At 52.5% G+C, this 17,428-nt stretch overlaps 1 protein-coding gene across 3 annotated transcripts in view; it reads left to right on the forward strand.

Moving 5' to 3' along the window:
- The first annotated feature begins 1,111 nt into the window (after nt 1-1,111).
- Tbx5 (T-box transcription factor 5) overlaps nt 1,112-17,428 on the forward strand; it is a 42,497-nt gene continuing 26,180 nt past the window's right edge. The window contains exons 1-6 of one of the 3 annotated variants that reach the window (XM_070021424.1): nt 1,112-1,211; nt 5,032-5,216; nt 6,790-6,884; nt 8,920-9,039; nt 9,791-9,938; nt 13,230-13,382. In XM_070021424.1, coding sequence (XP_069877525.1) covers nt 5,070-5,216; nt 6,790-6,884; nt 8,920-9,039; nt 9,791-9,938; nt 13,230-13,382 — 663 coding nt within the window. In that variant the 5' untranslated portion in view covers nt 1,112-1,211; nt 5,032-5,069. Of the gene's footprint in view, nt 1,212-3,380; nt 3,824-5,031; nt 5,217-6,789; nt 6,885-8,919; nt 9,040-9,790; nt 9,939-13,229; nt 13,383-17,428 lie in introns of those variants that run through there. The other 2 variants (XM_070021422.1, XM_070021425.1) reach the window with 2 other exon arrangements.

The following is a 17,428-nucleotide window of genomic DNA, read 5'->3' on the forward strand; positions in this document are numbered from 1 at the left end:
CCAGTTGATCAAACCAGAAATAATTGTCATTTTTACACAACAAAATACAGGACAGGCTGGTCTCCTCGGTGGGACCCCGCATTAGCATGTTTGTTTTCCTGCAGAAAAATCAGGCTTTTCCAGCTGTATCCTACCTACCCCCCCCCCACCCCTCCCAACCAGGCTACACTGGGACAAATTGCATCCTAGATGCCTGGACTACAAGATCTTTAGCAAAGGGTCCTTTCCCTCCACAAGCAACGTTGTGAGATCTCTCTCTCTCTCTCTCTCTCTCTCTCTCTCTCTCTCTCTCTCTCTCTCTCTCTCTCAGAAATCTGGTGTCTCTTTTCTTCACCAAGATAATCCAGAATTACTTCTTTGCAGATCTGCAATTGGACACTGCATTATTGCACTCCGCTAAAGAGGCGCTTCCGTATTCATTTTGGCCAAGAACTCCTCCTCAGGAAAAAAAAAATTAATTCGTCAATAATTAGAATCTCTTGCCTCCTGCAGGAGAAACTTCATTCCTTCAGGCCCACTCACTCTCCTTGTCTATGAAGTTAGGTCTCCACCTCACCGCACCAAGACCCTCTGTCTAAGACAAATCCATCTTAGTGTATTTGGATAGTAGGTTCACCACTCCTATTTCCCTCCCACCCCCTCCAGCCAGAGTACTCGATTTTTGTTTATTTCTTTATTTATTTCTGGGGCTGAAGTGTCTTAGAACGGACTGGCTGCTGGTTATGCAGACCGTGGGATTGACACACAGAAAGAAGTTACCCTCCGGCCGCTGCCCCACAGAGAAAGGCTGACTGACGAAGCAGGGGCCAGTTGTGGGACTTGTGACGTCTCTAAGTCCTATAGGTGCAGGGGCTGGTGAGATAACCCGTATTGCCTGGTCACCTCTTTATTTTATTGGGGTATGCCTGGTAATAAACAGTAATATTTAATTTGTCAGAGACCACAAACCAAGGACGAGCTGGGAGGTGCTTATGTCTCTTGATAGATCCAGGAAGAAAAGCTTAGCCTTGAAAAGGGGCAGGTGATTGTGTGTGTGTGTGTGTGTGTGTGTGTGTGTGTGTGTGTGTGTGTGTGTGTGTGTGTGTGTGTGTGTGTGTGTGTGTGTAAGAAATCTCCTTGAAACTCTTCCTCTGCGCTCCCCAAGTCGGCTTCAGGGCATCTGTTGTTGCTCCAGGCTTCTGAGCTGGAAAGAAGAGGTTGAATTTTTGGAGGTAAGTATGTGTGGATTAAAAACTTAGCATCGGTGTGTGTGGGGTGGGGGAAGGGAGTGCTCTTAATTCCCACCCTAGCTAGGCCTGGCCAAATCCGCCCTCCCTTCTAGTTTGCTGTTGTTGTCGAATAATTTCAGAATTTAAGAATTTAATCTCACCTCTTGTACCACCTGCAAGAACAGATTCCCCACCTCTCCCTCCCCCCCCCCCTGCATCCCTGCCCCAAACCCCAAGGAAATTTGAAAATCTTGATTTTTTTGCTTGGTGGGCCTGTACCATCACAACGCAAACTCCGGGATGGATGGAGAAATCCTGTCTGGGCTGTTAGTTCGGGAAATCCAGATTTTCTCTCTCGGGAAGGGCCTGCAAGGTTATTTATGGGGATTAATTTTATCCGCAAATCTCTGAGACTGTAGAGGGATTGGAGAGGTCTTTCTGGATAGCCCGCTTCGAGCAGCGAAGAGAGGATACAGGCTCCTCTTGCTGCTATGTTCTGGAACCTTCAAGTTGTTTTTTTCCTCCCCTCCTCTCTTTCCTTTTCCACCTGAACTTTTCTCCTTAGCAAGCCCAGAGGCCTGGGAGCTGACATTTTAGAAGACTGAAGACATTTCTTTTTTTTAAAAAGTAAAATAACGAGCCTCAACCAAGGTCTACCTGGACGGTAGAGCATTGGGGTTGTCCACGCCAGTTCCCGCCGTGGGGTCCCATCTCCAACTCTGGACAATCCCCCCCCTTGGGAATTTTGTAAGGATGGCCTGGTCTGGCAATTTGGGGGTGCAGCAGCCAAGGGGGGGGCTACCCTGTTGGCTGGGTTGTGAGTGGTAGGGGTATTTCTCCTCCTCCATCCCTCATTCTCTGGATTTTGGCTTGCGGCGGGTTTATCTCAAATCAGGGCCCCAGAAAAGATGGAGACCAAAGGGCCCAAGAGTGGGGAACAGAATAGTTCTGTGCCAGAAGAGCCTTTATTCCAAGTGTCCTAGTCTGAACTCAGCCACTGTGGACGGACCTGCTAGCTTTGTATACACATTAGTGCAGACCGCTTTGACTCGCCCCACCAACTCGGGCAGGAAGAGGAACGCTAGGAGGTGAAACCCCAGCCGGACCCCAGTGACTGTTTGATTATTTTAACAAAATTGGACATAGCCTATGCAACATCTATGTCAGCCAGGATGCTCTGGTGGCCTTAGCAGTGTGTGTGTGTGTGTGTGTGTGTGTGTGTGTGTGTGTGTGCGCGTACACGCGTGTGCATAGGGGTGGCAGGGACTCTGTGATTTCTTGGCATCCTTGATCCTGGTTCCCATCCCAATGCACCTTCACTCAGACTTCACCCCATTCTTCCTTGAGAGTGGGGGGGTGAACAAAGTGTGTTGGGGGGGGCTAGCTGTCACAGAGGCCAATCCTACCTCAGAGCAGGCCGGGTGGGGTCACGCAAGTCTGCATCTGAGGTCAGCCCTGGAGAGGAGAGCGAGCAAGTGCAGGGGCTAGCCAGATTGCTCTCTGTGTGTGTGTGTGTGTGTGTGTGTGTGTGTGTGTGTGTGTGTGTGTGTGTGTGTCTGTCTGTCTGTCTGTCTGTCTGTCTGTGCATGCATCCAGGCTCCCTCTTCTCTGCACGGTTGAGACACCCCCAATCGCGTGTCTCCTGAGCAGCAGGCGGCCGGGGCTTGCAATGCTGAGGGCAGGATTTTGTTCGCAGCCCTGGCTGGCTGCGGATGGTGGGAAGGGGCCTGGGGCAGGACCGCCAGGTCCGGGAGGGTTTGAGGAGTCTGGTGCAGATGAGAGTGTTTTGAGAAATCGGGTGGAAAAAATGGAGACGAGAAGGTGAAGGAGGTGGGTGGGTGAGGGGGGGGGGAGCCCGGGAGGAAGAAGGGAGGGAGGAGGAGGGAGGGGGGAGGAGGGAGAGGGAGAGGAGAGAAGGAGAGAGAGGGAGAGAGAGGGAGAGAGAGGGAGAGAGAGGGAGAGAGAGGGAGAGAGGGAGAAGAGAGGGAGAGCTAGTTGGGTAGGCAATTTCAGTACTTTGCAGCCATCAAGACAACCAAACATCACTGCTCAACGAGTTGGCTTGCATTTCAGAGAGAGAGGGGGGGGAGAGAGGGAGAGAGAGAGAGAGAGAGAGAGAGGAGGAGAGAGAGAGAGAGAGAAGAGAGAGAGAGAGAGAGAAGAGAGAGAGAGAGAGAGAGAGAGAGGAGAGACTCTTACCTCAAATTCTGGAACTCTAACCCCGAAAACAGCACTCAGGGAGGACTCAGATAATTCCCTCTCTCCCTCTCCCTCCCTCCTTCTCTCTCCTCTCCCTCCCTCTCTCTCTCTCCCCCTCTCTCTCTGATCGCCTAACTTTCCTTCCCCGGGGGAGGCGCGGATCCGGGCGGCGCGGGGCGCGGAGGTTAGATGGTTTCTGGGCGCCGCGGGCGCCGCGGTTCCGCGCGGTTCCCCCCGCGGTTCCCCCCGCGGTCTCCCCGCGGCGCGCGGGCCGGGCGCAGGGCGAGCCGGGCGGGCGGCGGCGGCGGCCCGGAGGCGCGTTCGTGCACCAGCGGAGCCCCCGAGTGACCATGCCCGCACCCCCGCCCGGGCTCCGGCGGCTGGGCTAGGACGCGGCCGCGGCTCCGCCAGGCGAGGTAACGACCGGGGCGGGCGCGGGGCGCGGGGCGCGGGGCGCCGGGCCGGAGCGCGGAGCCCCCCGCGGCCCCGGGGCGGGCGCACGCCGGGCGGACGCGCGGCCTCGCTCGGCGGAGCCTCCGCCCCGCGCCCCGACCTTCCCCGGGCGAGAGGCGGCGGCGGCGGCGGCGGGACGCGCGCGGCCTGGTTCTGTCAAACCGCATTTCCTTCGTCTCCTCGCCCGCCCGGAGCTCCGGGGACCGGGCCGGGGGCGCAGGGTGGGCTCCGCCCGCGGCCCCCCGAGCGCGCCGCGAACCCCGGCTCCCTCCCTTTGTGATCGCTGCGCCCCCCAAAAACAAATCCCGGCCGGGTAGGGTGACCTACGGTGGTGGGGCGGGAGGGAGCCATTTCTTGCACCTCGTTTTTAAAGTCTGCCCGGTGCTGGGTTTGGTTTTATTTTGGAGGGGTGTGTGTGAATTCCTCCTTGGGAAAGTTGGGGTGTCTTAAAACGATGTTTAAAACACCCCGTCAGGCCTGTTACTGATCTGGAAAAGGAACGAGGTGCCGGGTCTCCGGTGGGGTGCCCGCTCCCATGTTCGGTTTTGCAAGAGGCGGGTTATCTAGGCCTCCGGCCTACTACAGAAAAAAAAAAAAACCCTCTCTTTTGGGGAGTCTAGTTCAAGACAATAACAAAGAGCTCCGGTGGGGGGGAAATTCCCAAAAGGACACCGGGTTTTTGTTTTGTTTTTGGGTACTGTGTCCAGTGCCTTCCAAAAATACCCACCACCTTATCTTCAGTGACTCTTCCAGGAGTTCAGACAAATTTGACGGGCAGCCTGGCTGGCTTATCGCCCAGAGCCTGCGCTTGCTGGCCGGGGAGAGGTGGGGAGAGGTGGGGAGAGGTGGGGAGCGGTGGGGAGAGGTGGGGAGCTGTGGGGAGCGGTGGGCCTGCTCTCCTCCCAGGCTTCTGCAGAAGACTGTGGCCGGAGAGCAAAGGTAATAAATAATAAGTAGTAATAGAATTGAATAATAATAATAATAATAAGTCATAATAGAAGCCTCCTTCAGCTTTGAAGGTGCTGGTGGTAACTGGAGGGGGGTTCAAACGTCTCCCCTTTTCTGGAATGCACTCTCCAACTCTCTCTCTCTCTCTCTCTCTCTCTCTCTCTCTCTCTCTCTCTCTCTCTCTCTCTCTCTCTCTCTCTCTCTCTCTCTTTCTCTCTCTCAGAGCAGAACCTCACACGGGCACTGGGCCCGGAGGATACCATGGCTGACTCAGAAGAGGGCTTTGGCCTGCCACACACACCCCTAGGGCCCGACGCGAAGGATCTGTCCTGTGATTCCAAACCCGAGAGCGCGCTGGGAGCCCCCAGCAAGTCCCCCTCCTCCCCGCAGGCCGCCTTCACCCAGCAGGTAAGGAAGCCCGTCCCCTCTCCCGAGGTCCTCTTCCCGTGGAGGGTGGGCCGCGGCGGCACCCACCCCACCCGTACCCCTCTTCCATCTTTCTCTCCCACCGTATTTCAATCCACTTTATGTGGCCGTGGCTGATTCTGTTTCTAGAAGGGGATCCTCTTTGAAATCCTAGTGGAATTTTGGGAGAAATCTCAGTTATCCGACTATTTCCGAGGCAGCTAACAATGGCCCAGATAATTTCCTTCCGGGCTGCACCGTTCCTACAACTGGCGCTGAGAAGCGTATTAAGGGTTAGGTCAGCGGCCGCTTCAGGCTGGCGTGAGCGATGAGTTGACCCCTCTTTAGATCTCCCTTACCCCTCACCCTCTGCCCGCCTCCTCTGCTGCCTCAGACCCGTGCACAACGATTTGTCTTGTAGTTCTGGCTGGCTGTTGCACTCTGGCCGAGGGCAGCACGCTGGCCTGGGCCTAAAGCAGCCCAGGAGCCCCGGGCTCTCCGGGCTGGAAGGTGGGCTGGAGGAGAAAGGGGAGGGAGAGGTGGGAGAGGACATTGCCCGCACCCAGAGGTGTGCACAGCAGATGCTTTAAGTGGCTCCCCCCAAAGCCCTGACAATTTTAACATGAAAGTCCCAGGATATTAAAGCAGGCAAGTTATCCAAAAGAGATATAGAAATCCGTACCCAACGCTAAATCCCTTCTTGGAGATTCTCCTGGAATTTTTTTTCCCTCCCAGGTTTCATGAACTTGGTACTGTATCTCTGTAGAAGCAGGAAGACGCTGGTAGTTTGTTGCACACAGATTTTTTTCCCCCTTCTAAAAAAATAACAAGCGAATCCACGTTCTAGGAGGTTACCAGTCTCAAAATGAGACTTTGTATCTGAAATGTTCAAATTCGGCATGGGTGGTTGAAAACAAAAATGCCCAGAGGCTTCAAACCGGGTCCTTTTAATTGTGAGACTATGCGGGACACGTCAGGGACATTTCACAGAGACCTTGAGAATTAATTTTGGTGTTGGACTGGGGGAACAAATCAAACATTTTTTAAAGTTAAAATTGCACGTATGTTTCACATTCGCACCCGTTGTGGTTGAATTATATGTATGTTTGATATTTGCACCTACGGTGGTTGAAAATAAACATACACAGTCTTCTCTTCGTAGAACTAGGTGTATACTTTGCGAGTGGATATCCCGATGGATGCCCACCTGAAAATACCCTGGGTGGGGGCTTTCTAGATCCAGGAGGTTTCATTTACTCAGAAGTCCGTTGAAATTGGCCTTCTGGGCACGGCAGGGTGGCTGGCCACGGGTACAAGCTCTCCATGAGTTTTTCCATGCATAGGCAGCGAGGGCCTGTAGGCTCAAAGGAAAATCATCACTGGATATTTGGAAAGCCGAGTTTGCACCAGGGTTCCGGGTGGGCACCAGCTTTCTCCAGAGCCCAGATGGCTTCAGCCGGGCTTCAACCCCTGAACTCACAGCCTCAGAGAAGGAAGAGAAATGGGGGGGGGCCACGAACACTTTTGTGGGGAGATTAGCTTGACGCAGAGTTTTCTCTTTCTCTCATTTCTGCAGGGCATGGAAGGCATAAAGGTGTTCCTCCACGAGAGGGAACTCTGGCTGAAGTTCCACGAAGTGGGTACGGAGATGATTATTACCAAAGCCGGAAGGTGAGGTGGTCTGGAGGGACTCTCAGGGAAGAGACAGGAAGAAAGGAGAGGGGACAGGGAGCAAGAACGGACAGAGAGAAAAATGGTTAGGCCCTTTCCAGAGAGTTGAAGGGGGAATTCTTTCATGGATTTGCTCAGCAGGATAGAGGAAATTGTTCAACTCCAAAAATATATCAGGCAGGCCCAACGCTCTGGATGGATTAACAGTATGAGAGAAAGAAGAAGAAAGAGGGGGAGACGTAGAGAAGGGCTTTAGTTTCATAGATAGGGGCTGATCTTCGCCCTCCTCCATCCTCACCCTCCTTCCACCTAGGAGTAATTCCAGGGTCTCACCCAATTGCCAAACCCAGTCAGAAGGCAAATCTATCTATTCGCTAGTTACCTCTCTCGTTGTTTATGGAAAGCGGGCAAAGCCTTTGAAACTGAACTAGAGCCCAGCTCGAAGCACAGACTCGGGTAAACACACAGCAGCATGGCCAAGCTGCTCGCCAGCCCGCCCCCGTGGTGTTCCCCTCCAGGTTCTCAGGAGCTTTAGTTAGCAGGGCTGGGTGGAGGCAGTGGGTGGCAGAGTCCTGAAGATCGGGATCTCAGTGAGTGTGCATGCGTGTGCAAAGCCTGTGCATGTGTGTGTCCAGGCTTGGGGACTTGGGCACATGCCTCCCTGTGCATGTCCTGGTCCCCCACATCCAGAGGGACTGCAGACCCCCCCCAAAAGCCAACAGGCAAAGCCTGTGAGGCCCACGTTGCTGGGTGGTTGGTCGGGCGGTTGGTCCGGCGGGCGCGTGTGAACCGAGAGGGCGGAGCCGTCTCCAAACTCCGTTCTCCAGCCCAGGCTTTCTGCAATAAACCGACAACAGTGACATTTATTATTATTTCAAATTAAACAATGTCAGCTCCCTCCCCCGACTCAGCCCCAAAGTCTGAGTGGAACTAGAAGGTGGTGTTCTGTTTATACCCGGGGATGTAAGTCCTCATCTCATTCCCACCGGCCCCTAGGAAGAAACAACTCGCGGGCCGTGGGCCCCCCCCCCAGCCTTAGCCGAGGAGATTTAACTATAAAAGGCCTGGGGAGTCTCTGAGCCTCTGCTAGGAGGAATGATGCCTCCAGTCACCCCTTCCTGTGGCTGCTGATCTTTTTGCCAGTCAGTCTGGCATTCTTACTTTTTTGGGGGGTGCATCCTTCACAAGGCAGAATATGCCCTGGAGATGAGATGGCCTGGAGGGTTGCTGCATCCTGAGCTTTCTATCGGCTGGCGGCCAGCTGGATCCCTGGGCAAGCCCAAGCTCTTTCCAAAACCTAATCTGGATGGATTTGTGATTTCTTCATGGAAGGCCAAAATGTTCAGGTTCTCCAAGGAAGCCGTGGATGGGGAGGGAGGGGGTCTCGGAGGAGAAAGTGTCGGGACATCTAGGAGTAAATCCCTTCCCCCAGACCCCCAAACCAAGTCGACAACCCAGTCTGTAAACCCTGCCATTTAGGAGATCCCCAAAGTCAGGCCGGCAGGCTACGCTCCCCTCCCCCACCCCCACCCGCCCGTGCACGAGGCCCGGCCACCTCGAGTCTACCCACCCCGCTGCAGTCCCTGGACACGGGCAGCAGCACTTGATTGGAGTGAGCAAGGTGCCAACTTTGCACCCAAGGAGCCTCTGCTATGCTCCCTGGAAACTGTAGGCCCTGGCTCTGAGAAGAACCGAGTAGGTGCTCAAAGTGGGGGGCGGGTGGGGATTTTCAGGACATCTTGAAAACCAAGCCAATGTGAGCTGCAATCCCCGGGCTTCTATTTTCCTCCGGGATACCACCGACAACGTTGGCCTCTTCTTCCTCCTTCCTCCCTTTGCTTTCCTCCTCCCGTAACTTCAGGGAAAACCCGGGGTGGATATCCAGAGAATGGACTGGGGACCATCTTTCTTTGTACATGTCTCAGAGAATTGGTTTGTGTGTGTGTGTGTGTGTGTTCCTTTTCCCGGTGCAAATGTATGAAGATGCTTTTCAGAGCCGGCATTCATTTCTGCCTCTCCTCATCTTCTCCCCTAGGAGAATGTTCCCCAGTTATAAAGTGAAGGTGACCGGCCTTAACCCCAAAACCAAATACATCCTTCTCATGGACATAGTGCCTGCGGATGACCACAGATACAAGTTTGCAGACAATAAATGGTAGGTGCGGAGTTGAGTCGTGCACGGGGATACGAGGCTCCCTCCTGCTTCATCCTCCGGTGATTGAACCCAAACCCAAAGTATTTGAAGGCCCATTATGTGCCAGAGATTTGTGCCTGCCAATCCTGCTGCGTCCCTCTGACCCCTCCGGGATGGGGACCAGATCGCAACCATCCCCATTTTATAGACCAGAAAACAGAGACTTGAGACAGTCCAACCTTATTGCTATATCCATGAGTTGTGTGCATTTATATTTTTAAAAAAGGGTATTGTTACCAAGTGCTGGACATATTTCTAGAGGCATAAACCCATTTACAGTTATTTTTACGAGTTACCTGCTTTGAGCATGCCCTTTTTTTTCTTTTTTAAATGAAATCTCAAAATTGGCCTCATGGCATTTGAGTTAAGAAGGCAGGACAGGGGAGGCTCATTTCTAGGGTCTATTGTTTCTACAACTGCCAAACCAATCCTGTGGATGGAAAGGAGGTCGGAAGAGAAGTCTCCCTTTGAAAACATTTAAGGAGTTTAGGATTTTTAGTTCTTTTGCACATTCAGACTCGGGTGGCGTGTGGACAGTAAGGGGCTGCTGGAGAGGAGGGGAGGCAGGGTACTAGGGGACAAACAGACTAGAAGCAGCTAGCTTGCCTGGGCACTGGCTCAGCCAGGATGGTAAACAAAGGAGGCGGCTCAGGCTGCCTCCAGATCCTCGCCAGTCTCCTCTTAGCCCTGCTCACACCTGTCCTTGGCATAGGTCTGTGACTGGCAAGGCTGAGCCCGCCATGCCCGGCCGTCTCTACGTCCATCCGGACTCTCCGGCCACCGGTGCCCACTGGATGCGGCAATTGGTCTCCTTCCAGAAACTCAAGCTCACTAACAACCACCTGGACCCATTTGGACATGTGAGTACCAGTGGCACCAGTGGTACGGCAGGCATCCGGACTGCCCTTCCCCACTGCAGGCCTTTTCTGATTTCTTTCCTCCATTTTTTTCTCCCCTGGGTTTCTTCCTTCCTTCCCCCACCCCTTCCCTTTTTTCTTCTTCTCCTTATACTAATCTCCTTTCGTCCCCTCTCATTTGCTTTACTCCTCCCCTAGCTTCCTTCTCTTCCCACTTCTCCCTCCATCACCCTCCTCCTTACAAACTACAGCCTTTGTAGTCTTCCTTGTGGTGGTCTAACTTGGAGTCTGTCTGTCCGGGCGGCTGGAGAACGGGGACCCTGGATTTTCATGGCGTAGGGATATATCGAGCCACGCATTCCCGCCGCCGTTCTGCCTTTCCTGGGGATTGTGGGAGCTGCACAGCCAGTCTTCAGCATGCCGAGTGGAGGGAGTTTCGTCTACTTTACCTTCCCGCTTCCCATCCAGGTCCGGCTGTGGCAGGCAGGGCTAAGAGGGCGGTGGGCACAGACCCCTGCCAGAACCCACAGAGGGGACCCTGGCACCCGCGGCCCTTTTTAGTTTGATCCTTCGTGTGCTGATCTGCAACCAATCACCCCCACCCCACCCCCAGCTTTCTCTCTCCCGCCATTCCCACAGCACACACCGACTGGGTGCAAAACCTGGGATCCAGAGTAGCTCTAAGAGAAGGGTCTGGTGATTCCCCCTAAATCGGTCTTCAGGATATGGGTGTGCGGCACCCCAACCCCAGGCACGGTGTGGCAATTAGTGGGTTCTCAGTTGGGTATCTCCCCTCTGCCTCAAAGGAAAACAAAGAACAGAGGTCCTCCTCCTCCTCCTCCTCTTCTTCTCCTCTGTGTTCTCCTTCTCCTCCTCCCTCTCCCTTCTCTCTGGGGGGGGGGGGGAGGACCCTCTCCAAATCTCTTGGTTGCAATTAGAATTTATTAGAATTGATCAGCCCCTGACTTTCGCATTCAGACTCTTCAGGTCCGTTTCTGGCGTTTCTAACGGGCAGGTCCAAGCCCGGAATGCAGGGCCTCCTTTGTTAAAGGAAGTGGTGCAGGGGAGTTGGGACTTGAGGCTGTCTCCCTGATTCTTTGTGTCCCACCCGCTGGACTCTCCAGAGAGACGCAGGCACCAGGTCTCCAGTTTGGGTGGGACTGGAGTCGGAGTGAGAAAAGCCCTGGGGGCGGGGGTGGGAGGGGCAGCAGGGGCTCAGTTCTGAACTCACTGCTGGGATCTGGAATGGAGGACTACAGCGGGACCCTCCATCCAGGGAGAGAGCTCCCCGCTGCTCTAGGTCTGGGGGGAACCTGATCGCTGCCCCCCCCTCCCCTAAGGACCTAAGGGAGGCGCTGAAAGATTTCTAGTGACCACAAACCTTGTCCTTCTTGCTCAGTTTCTAACTTTTGCAAAAATGATTTCGGGTGTCTTTTGTGTGTTTGTTTTTGTTCTTAGGCATTGGCTTACCAGGCTTGGGTGTATACCTGTCTCTGCCCCAAAAGTTAGATTTAAGTCCCTGAGAGGAAAGAGGGTAAAGTGGGTGAAATTCCTGTGGTAGCCCAGGAGTTGACCCCGAGTGGTAGCAGGGTGGACTCTCCATCTGGGGATCCACAGCAGCTCCTACCTTACCTCTTTGGAGGGGGGTGCAGAGCTCTGCCACCGATTTTGGGGTGCGCTGATGCATTTTAGGTCTTCCTGAGCAGCCCAGGAGACCCAGAGTGAGATGCCGTACCTCCAACGCGAATCCATGACCTCCCTAATGAAATTAGGAGTCACTAGATCGCCCTCCGCTCGCGTCCCCATGCTGTCCCCAGCCGTCAAAGCAATTTGGCTAAGCCGGGAGGATGGCCGGGGCGTCCGAGGCTGGGGAGGCCGGCGGGGGCCGGGCAGCGTCTCACTGTCGCCAGCCCTCCCGGCGTGGCTATCGGCCGGGAAGGCAGCCGGGGTCTGGGCCTGAGATTAGAGTCCGAGGCAGGCCGGGGTGTGTGTGGGGGGGGGCAGAGACACGGGTTTGCACCCCTCCCTCTCTGAGATTGCTTTGGGGGGGGGTGGCCATGCCCTGGTCATCAACGCAAATAATCAGAGACATCGAGATGATCTCTGCTGCTTGGGTTTTCGTTGCTGGGTTATAAGCCAGCCAGATTTGGGGCAGGGGGTGGGGAACCTTTAAATGCAGCGACGCGGGATGGGAAGGTACCTATCAGCAAGCGGCGGTAACAAGACTCAGGTGCCGTGGAAACCACAAACCTGGATTAAGGTCTTGAGACCGAGGTGCTCACCTGTAAAAAAAAGTTCTGGCTCCAGGAAACATAGGCAGCCCAGAATGGCTCCTCCTCATTGTTGTCATGGTAGCAGAGCTGAGACCCTGCTTGCCTCCCCCCCTACCCCCAGGAAACACCCCAAGAAGCAGATAGACCTTTCCATTTCTTCTATGGCAGATTCGGCCATGGCACACCAGTAGATAATTGTCGATGGTGGATTCTGCCATCAACATGGCCGAAGTGGGGCTTAGAAACTGCCCCGTGGACAGACAGCCCAGCCCCTGCTCTGACGGGGTGGGGAGAGGGGGGAGGCTTCCTATCCAGGGTTGGTAAGAGGCCAGAAGGCAACCCCTACCCCCACACCCCAATATCCACCCCTCTCCAGTGGCTCCAGTTAACAACGGGCCAAGACTTATGTCTGTCCACCCTCACCCCGCCAAGCCTTAGCACAAGGTGTTGTTCAGGGAGCCAGCGATTTTAATTCCGTTTGCAAATGTCCTTTCCTTGTAGTATTCTTTTCCTTGTAGGGTTTTTTTTTTTTTTGGTGGGGCGCGGTGGAATTGGTCTGTATGTATGTGAACTTGTTCCTTCTCTCTCTCTCTCTCTCTCTCTCTCATTCCAAAACTGCTGTCTGGAGCTCTCCAGATACTTCTTCCTGTTCTGCTCCCGTGCTGGGCGGGGAATGCCCTGTGCCGAGTTAATTTATTAAACAAACTTTATTAAGAATTTTGATTTACTGCCCTGTGTGTGGCTTGGGTAGATTTCTGGAATCGTACCTTGGTTTTTGTGTTTTTCTTTAAGTTGGAAATCGTCATTTTTGAAATGTTTCTTTTCGAGGAAATTGCTGGCCCCTTTTCACAACAGGAGGGGGGGGTGGAAAAGTGTTTTTTAGAGGCTTTTTAACGAGGCTCAGGGCAGGGGTGGGGGGAGGGGTGGGGGTTGGGGCAGGGATGTATCTGGAAACAACAAAGGGAGTTTTGAGTTTTTTTCCTCCTTCTGACCTCCTTTTCTCTATGATTATTATTTTTAGATTATTCTAAATTCCATGCACAAATACCAGCCCCGATTACATATCGTGAAAGCAGACGAAAACAATGGATTTGGTTCGAAAAACACGGCCTTCTGCACCCACGTCTTCCCGGAGACAGCGTTCATCGCCGTGACATCTTACCAGAACCACAAGGTAAACTGAGGCACCAGGGGGCCAGCACGTGGGGCCACCTGCTGGTTCCTATGAATTTTCTGGTTTTTCCAAAGTTGTTTCTGGCTTAAGGTGGGGGGGGGGGAGACAGCGGTGATTTGAACCCATCCCCCGCCCTACCGGCTACCCCAGCATGCTGGCCAGGGATACAGCTTTCATCTAAGGATCACACATTTGAACTATATTCACAGACAGCAGCTCGCGCACACACACACTCAGTGTCACTGAACTTGTCTCCCGCTGGCTCAGCTGGCTAGCCAAGCCCTCTCCTCCTGCGCTCACCTTTTCTGCTTGGGCTAATGTCCCCTCCTCCTCTCCATTCATGTCCAGGGACCATTAGGCAGGTGGCTAAAATGAGAGGGTAAAGCGTGTGTACGGCGTGTGTCCTTGTGCAATCAGCAGCGTGGGAAGGACCTGGGGACAGCTTGGGGGTGGGGGTGGGGAGAAGGGGGACTCTCTCCTCCTCTCTTCTTCACCTGGGTCCTGCTGGTCCCCAGCCAGGCAGGGAGAGCCCAGAGGAGGGGTAGCTCCCTAAAATCTCCAGTTACCCCACGAAGGTCTTTCCCAGATAGCACCCCCCACCTCCACCAAGGGCCCCTCGTGGGTAATCTCCAAATGCAGGTTGTCAGTGGCCAGGCCGATCCTTTGATGGATGGCTCTTTCCAAGATCTCCGGAGAAGCTTCCTTTCCTCCCCAGGAACACCCCACCCCGTTCCTCCCCCAGCGCCATTGCTCATTTAAAGGGGAAGGGAGCCTTTTCTGGATTTCCACTTTCTTCTCCTCTCCTCAACGCCCACCCTGGGCTCCCCCAGTGGGGTTCAGTGTCCTGAGAGTTGCAGAGGGATTTCATGTCCGTGGGAGTGTCAGTCCTGGAAGTCTGTCCCTCCCAGGACTGCTGCAAAAAACAAAAACCAAAACCCATGTTTATCTCTGTGGAGGTGGTATCACCCCAGAAAATACCCACCAGGCCGCAGCCGCATGTCGGTGCTTAAAGCGCCCAGACCTGCCACTGGGGCCCAGAATAAACCAGGCCTTTTTCTCTTCTAAAAATTCTTCCAAGGAAAAGTTCAGGTTCATGGAGAAAGGACAGGAAGGACGAATGAATGAAAATAACAGCCCCCGCCCCCCCAAAACTGAGTGTTTCGATCCTGGCAAGGAAGGGGCTGGTCTAAGTTTTATGTGTTCAAGACCTGCACTTCTTGGTAGTCTGTGGCATGCTCTGTCTTTATAGCTTTGTTGAAATTTAATTTTCATATGTAACATACAATTTCTGTTGTGCACAATACATCATTTACTTATGGTGGGGGAAGCTGGGGATTGTATTTGGGTTCTTAAACATGCTAAGCATACACCACTGAACTATACCTTGTATTTGCTCTCTCTTTCAAATGCTGGTGGTAGGGCTTGGACTCAGGACCAGACACTGTTCCTGAGCCTTTATTGCTCAAGGCTAGTGCCCTACCACTTGAGCCACAGCTCCACTTCTGGCTTTTTGCTGCTTGCTTTGATATAAGAGTCTCACAGACTTTCCTGTCTGGGCTGGCTTCAAACTGTGATCCTCAGACCTCAGCCTCCTGAATAGCTAGGATGACGAGAAGTGAGCAGCCAGCACTGGACTCATCCTGGATTCTTGAAGGGTACAAGTTCATGGACATATCAGTAAAACTATCTCTGAAACTCAGGCATATCCACCCTCCCACCCCCAAATCCTGTTTTTTGTTTGGTTTTGGTTGGTTCTGGGACTTGAACTCAGGGCTGGGGTGCTGTCCTCTGAGCTCTTAGTATCCAAGGCTAATGCTCCTACCACTTTGAGCCACAGTGTCACTTCCGATTTTTGAGTGGTTCATTGGAGATCAGAGTCTCATAGTGACTTTCCTGCCCAGGCTGGCTTCGAACTGCAATCCTCAGAGCTCAGCCTCCCGAGTAGCTAGGATGACAGGCATGAGTCATCAGTGCCCAGCCCAAATTCTAATTTTAAAAACTTATTTTGCAATGTATTTACTGAGAGAACTTCAGCCGTGAAGGCTGCCTGCTCCTTGGAGAAGCCAAACACATTCCATCAAAATGTGACCAGAAATACACGATCAAGAAATGTATGCGTCCATCTCTCTGAGCGTGGATGTTTATCGGGGGACCACAAAATGTTCACCGGAGGGAATTGTGGTAGTTTTTGCTTCATTAGTTGGCCAGGAAGCCCAGCTGAGCCGCAGATAAAAGAAATCAGTCCAGCCAGCTACACACAAAACAACCACCACCACAATTTAAAAAAAAAAAAAACCTTACTTTTTTACTCTTTTCAAAATTATCTTTCAAGTAGTTGTCCAAAAGGGTTTCCCATTTTAAATGATGGATGATGCGTACTGATGCATCTTGATTCATGGCTGGACCAATCCTGGATATGGAAAATAGCCACTTCCATGGGGCAACATTCTGCCCTAGATGGAGTAGAGTAAGCCATGTGAGTACCCAGGCAGTTACACTTTTCCAGTCAAGTTCAAGGGCCCTGGACAGACATCACCGGCCTGGATATATGATGTGTGATTTAAATAAGCGAGCTGAGGTCGCGTGTGATTTGTGGAGCCGGTCTCCTTGCTTTATTGGCCCACCTGGCCGGGGTGTTGAAACCCGTGACTTCATGAGTGAAAACTAGCCGAGTTCTTTCTTAGTCTCTATCACCTGGGTACCAGGGTTGTGAGTCTAACTGCTCAGATTCAGAGCCTCTCTTTCTCAGATCCAGACTAATGGTAAAAAAAAAAAAAAAAAAAGACTTAATTTAGCTTCCCTGTCTGTGAAAATGGGGTATTTATGACCCAGCCACTCATCTTTGAAAAATATATAGTAATATATAATACACGGCCTGGTCTAGAATGAACACTGCATTTCTGGCGGGGATGATGGCGGCCACTGGTCGCTTACTCAATGTCCGTTCACTCCCAGAATCCCCGTGTCCAAAAAATTGTAAGATTCTAGAAGACTCTTGCCCGCTCCGTGTCACTCCTGGGCTATTTTAGAATGGGGAGCAGTTGAGGTTTCAAATAAATTCTTATTACTGTGGTTGGAAAAAAAAAAAAAAGAAAAGAAAGAAAAACTACCCATGTTAGTCTTTGTGGTTTTGTTGGATCTTTCCCCCATTGAGATGTTCCTTCCAGGACTATTTGTCTAGCATTTTGCTTGGGATAAATGAGCAGTGTGAGGGAATTAAATATGCCTGGGATTCAACATCCAGGAGAATTTACTAGAATCTAGGCCACCAATGCTTTATTTTTGGAGGGGGGAGGCGGGAAGGGTCAAAGCCCTCAGTATCTACCATGGGAATGTCTTTGCTATGTGTGCCTGGGTAGAAAAAGGTAGAGAGAGGTAGGTACGTGGTTCCACACTTTTCTTTCCCTCTGATATAAAATCGTTCCCACTGGCTAGACGTCTTTTCTCAGTCCAGCTTGAAATTCCAAGCTGGATTGGAGCGTTATTTCCCCAGATGGCTGACAGCTTGGGGAAAAAAAAAAAAAAAAAAAGATATTTAAAAACTCGACTCTTCCCCTGGCGACAACATTCACTCCGTGAAACACGTTTTTGTAAAGTTTTCAATACAGTTGTCAACAGCTCCCAGAGCTATCCCGGAGAAATATTTAGGTGCTAAAAGCGATCACGTGAGAATTCGCTTTCCTGCTCTGACAACAATGTCTGTGTATGCCAGCGAGTGAGCAAGCCAGCGACGCACGCACGCACGCGCCCTTCTATTAGCCAAGTTTCCATCCAAAGGCATTTACCTCCTGCCTAAATTATTGTGAATGGATCTCATATTTATGAGGTATGAGCTTTCTGGTGAGGGCCAGGAAATGAACCTCTAATAGAGAGACATAATTAAGATTTTTTTTGGGGGGGGTGAGGGGCTCTCATGAGGCTTTTCTTTTTTTCAAAAGCAAGAATTCACAACAATTATTCTCATTAATTTTTACAACCTCTGTCTCCCCAGTTGGAGCTGGTATTTATATTTGTTAGCCCTTACTGCCCCCCCCCCCCCCCCCGGC

Source organism: Dipodomys merriami, unplaced genomic scaffold (genome assembly GCF_024711535.1).
Source record: "Dipodomys merriami isolate MVZ:Mamm:240054 unplaced genomic scaffold, mDipMer1.0.p SCAF_142, whole genome shotgun sequence".
Lineage (NCBI taxonomy): Eukaryota > Metazoa > Chordata > Mammalia > Rodentia > Heteromyidae > Dipodomys > Dipodomys merriami.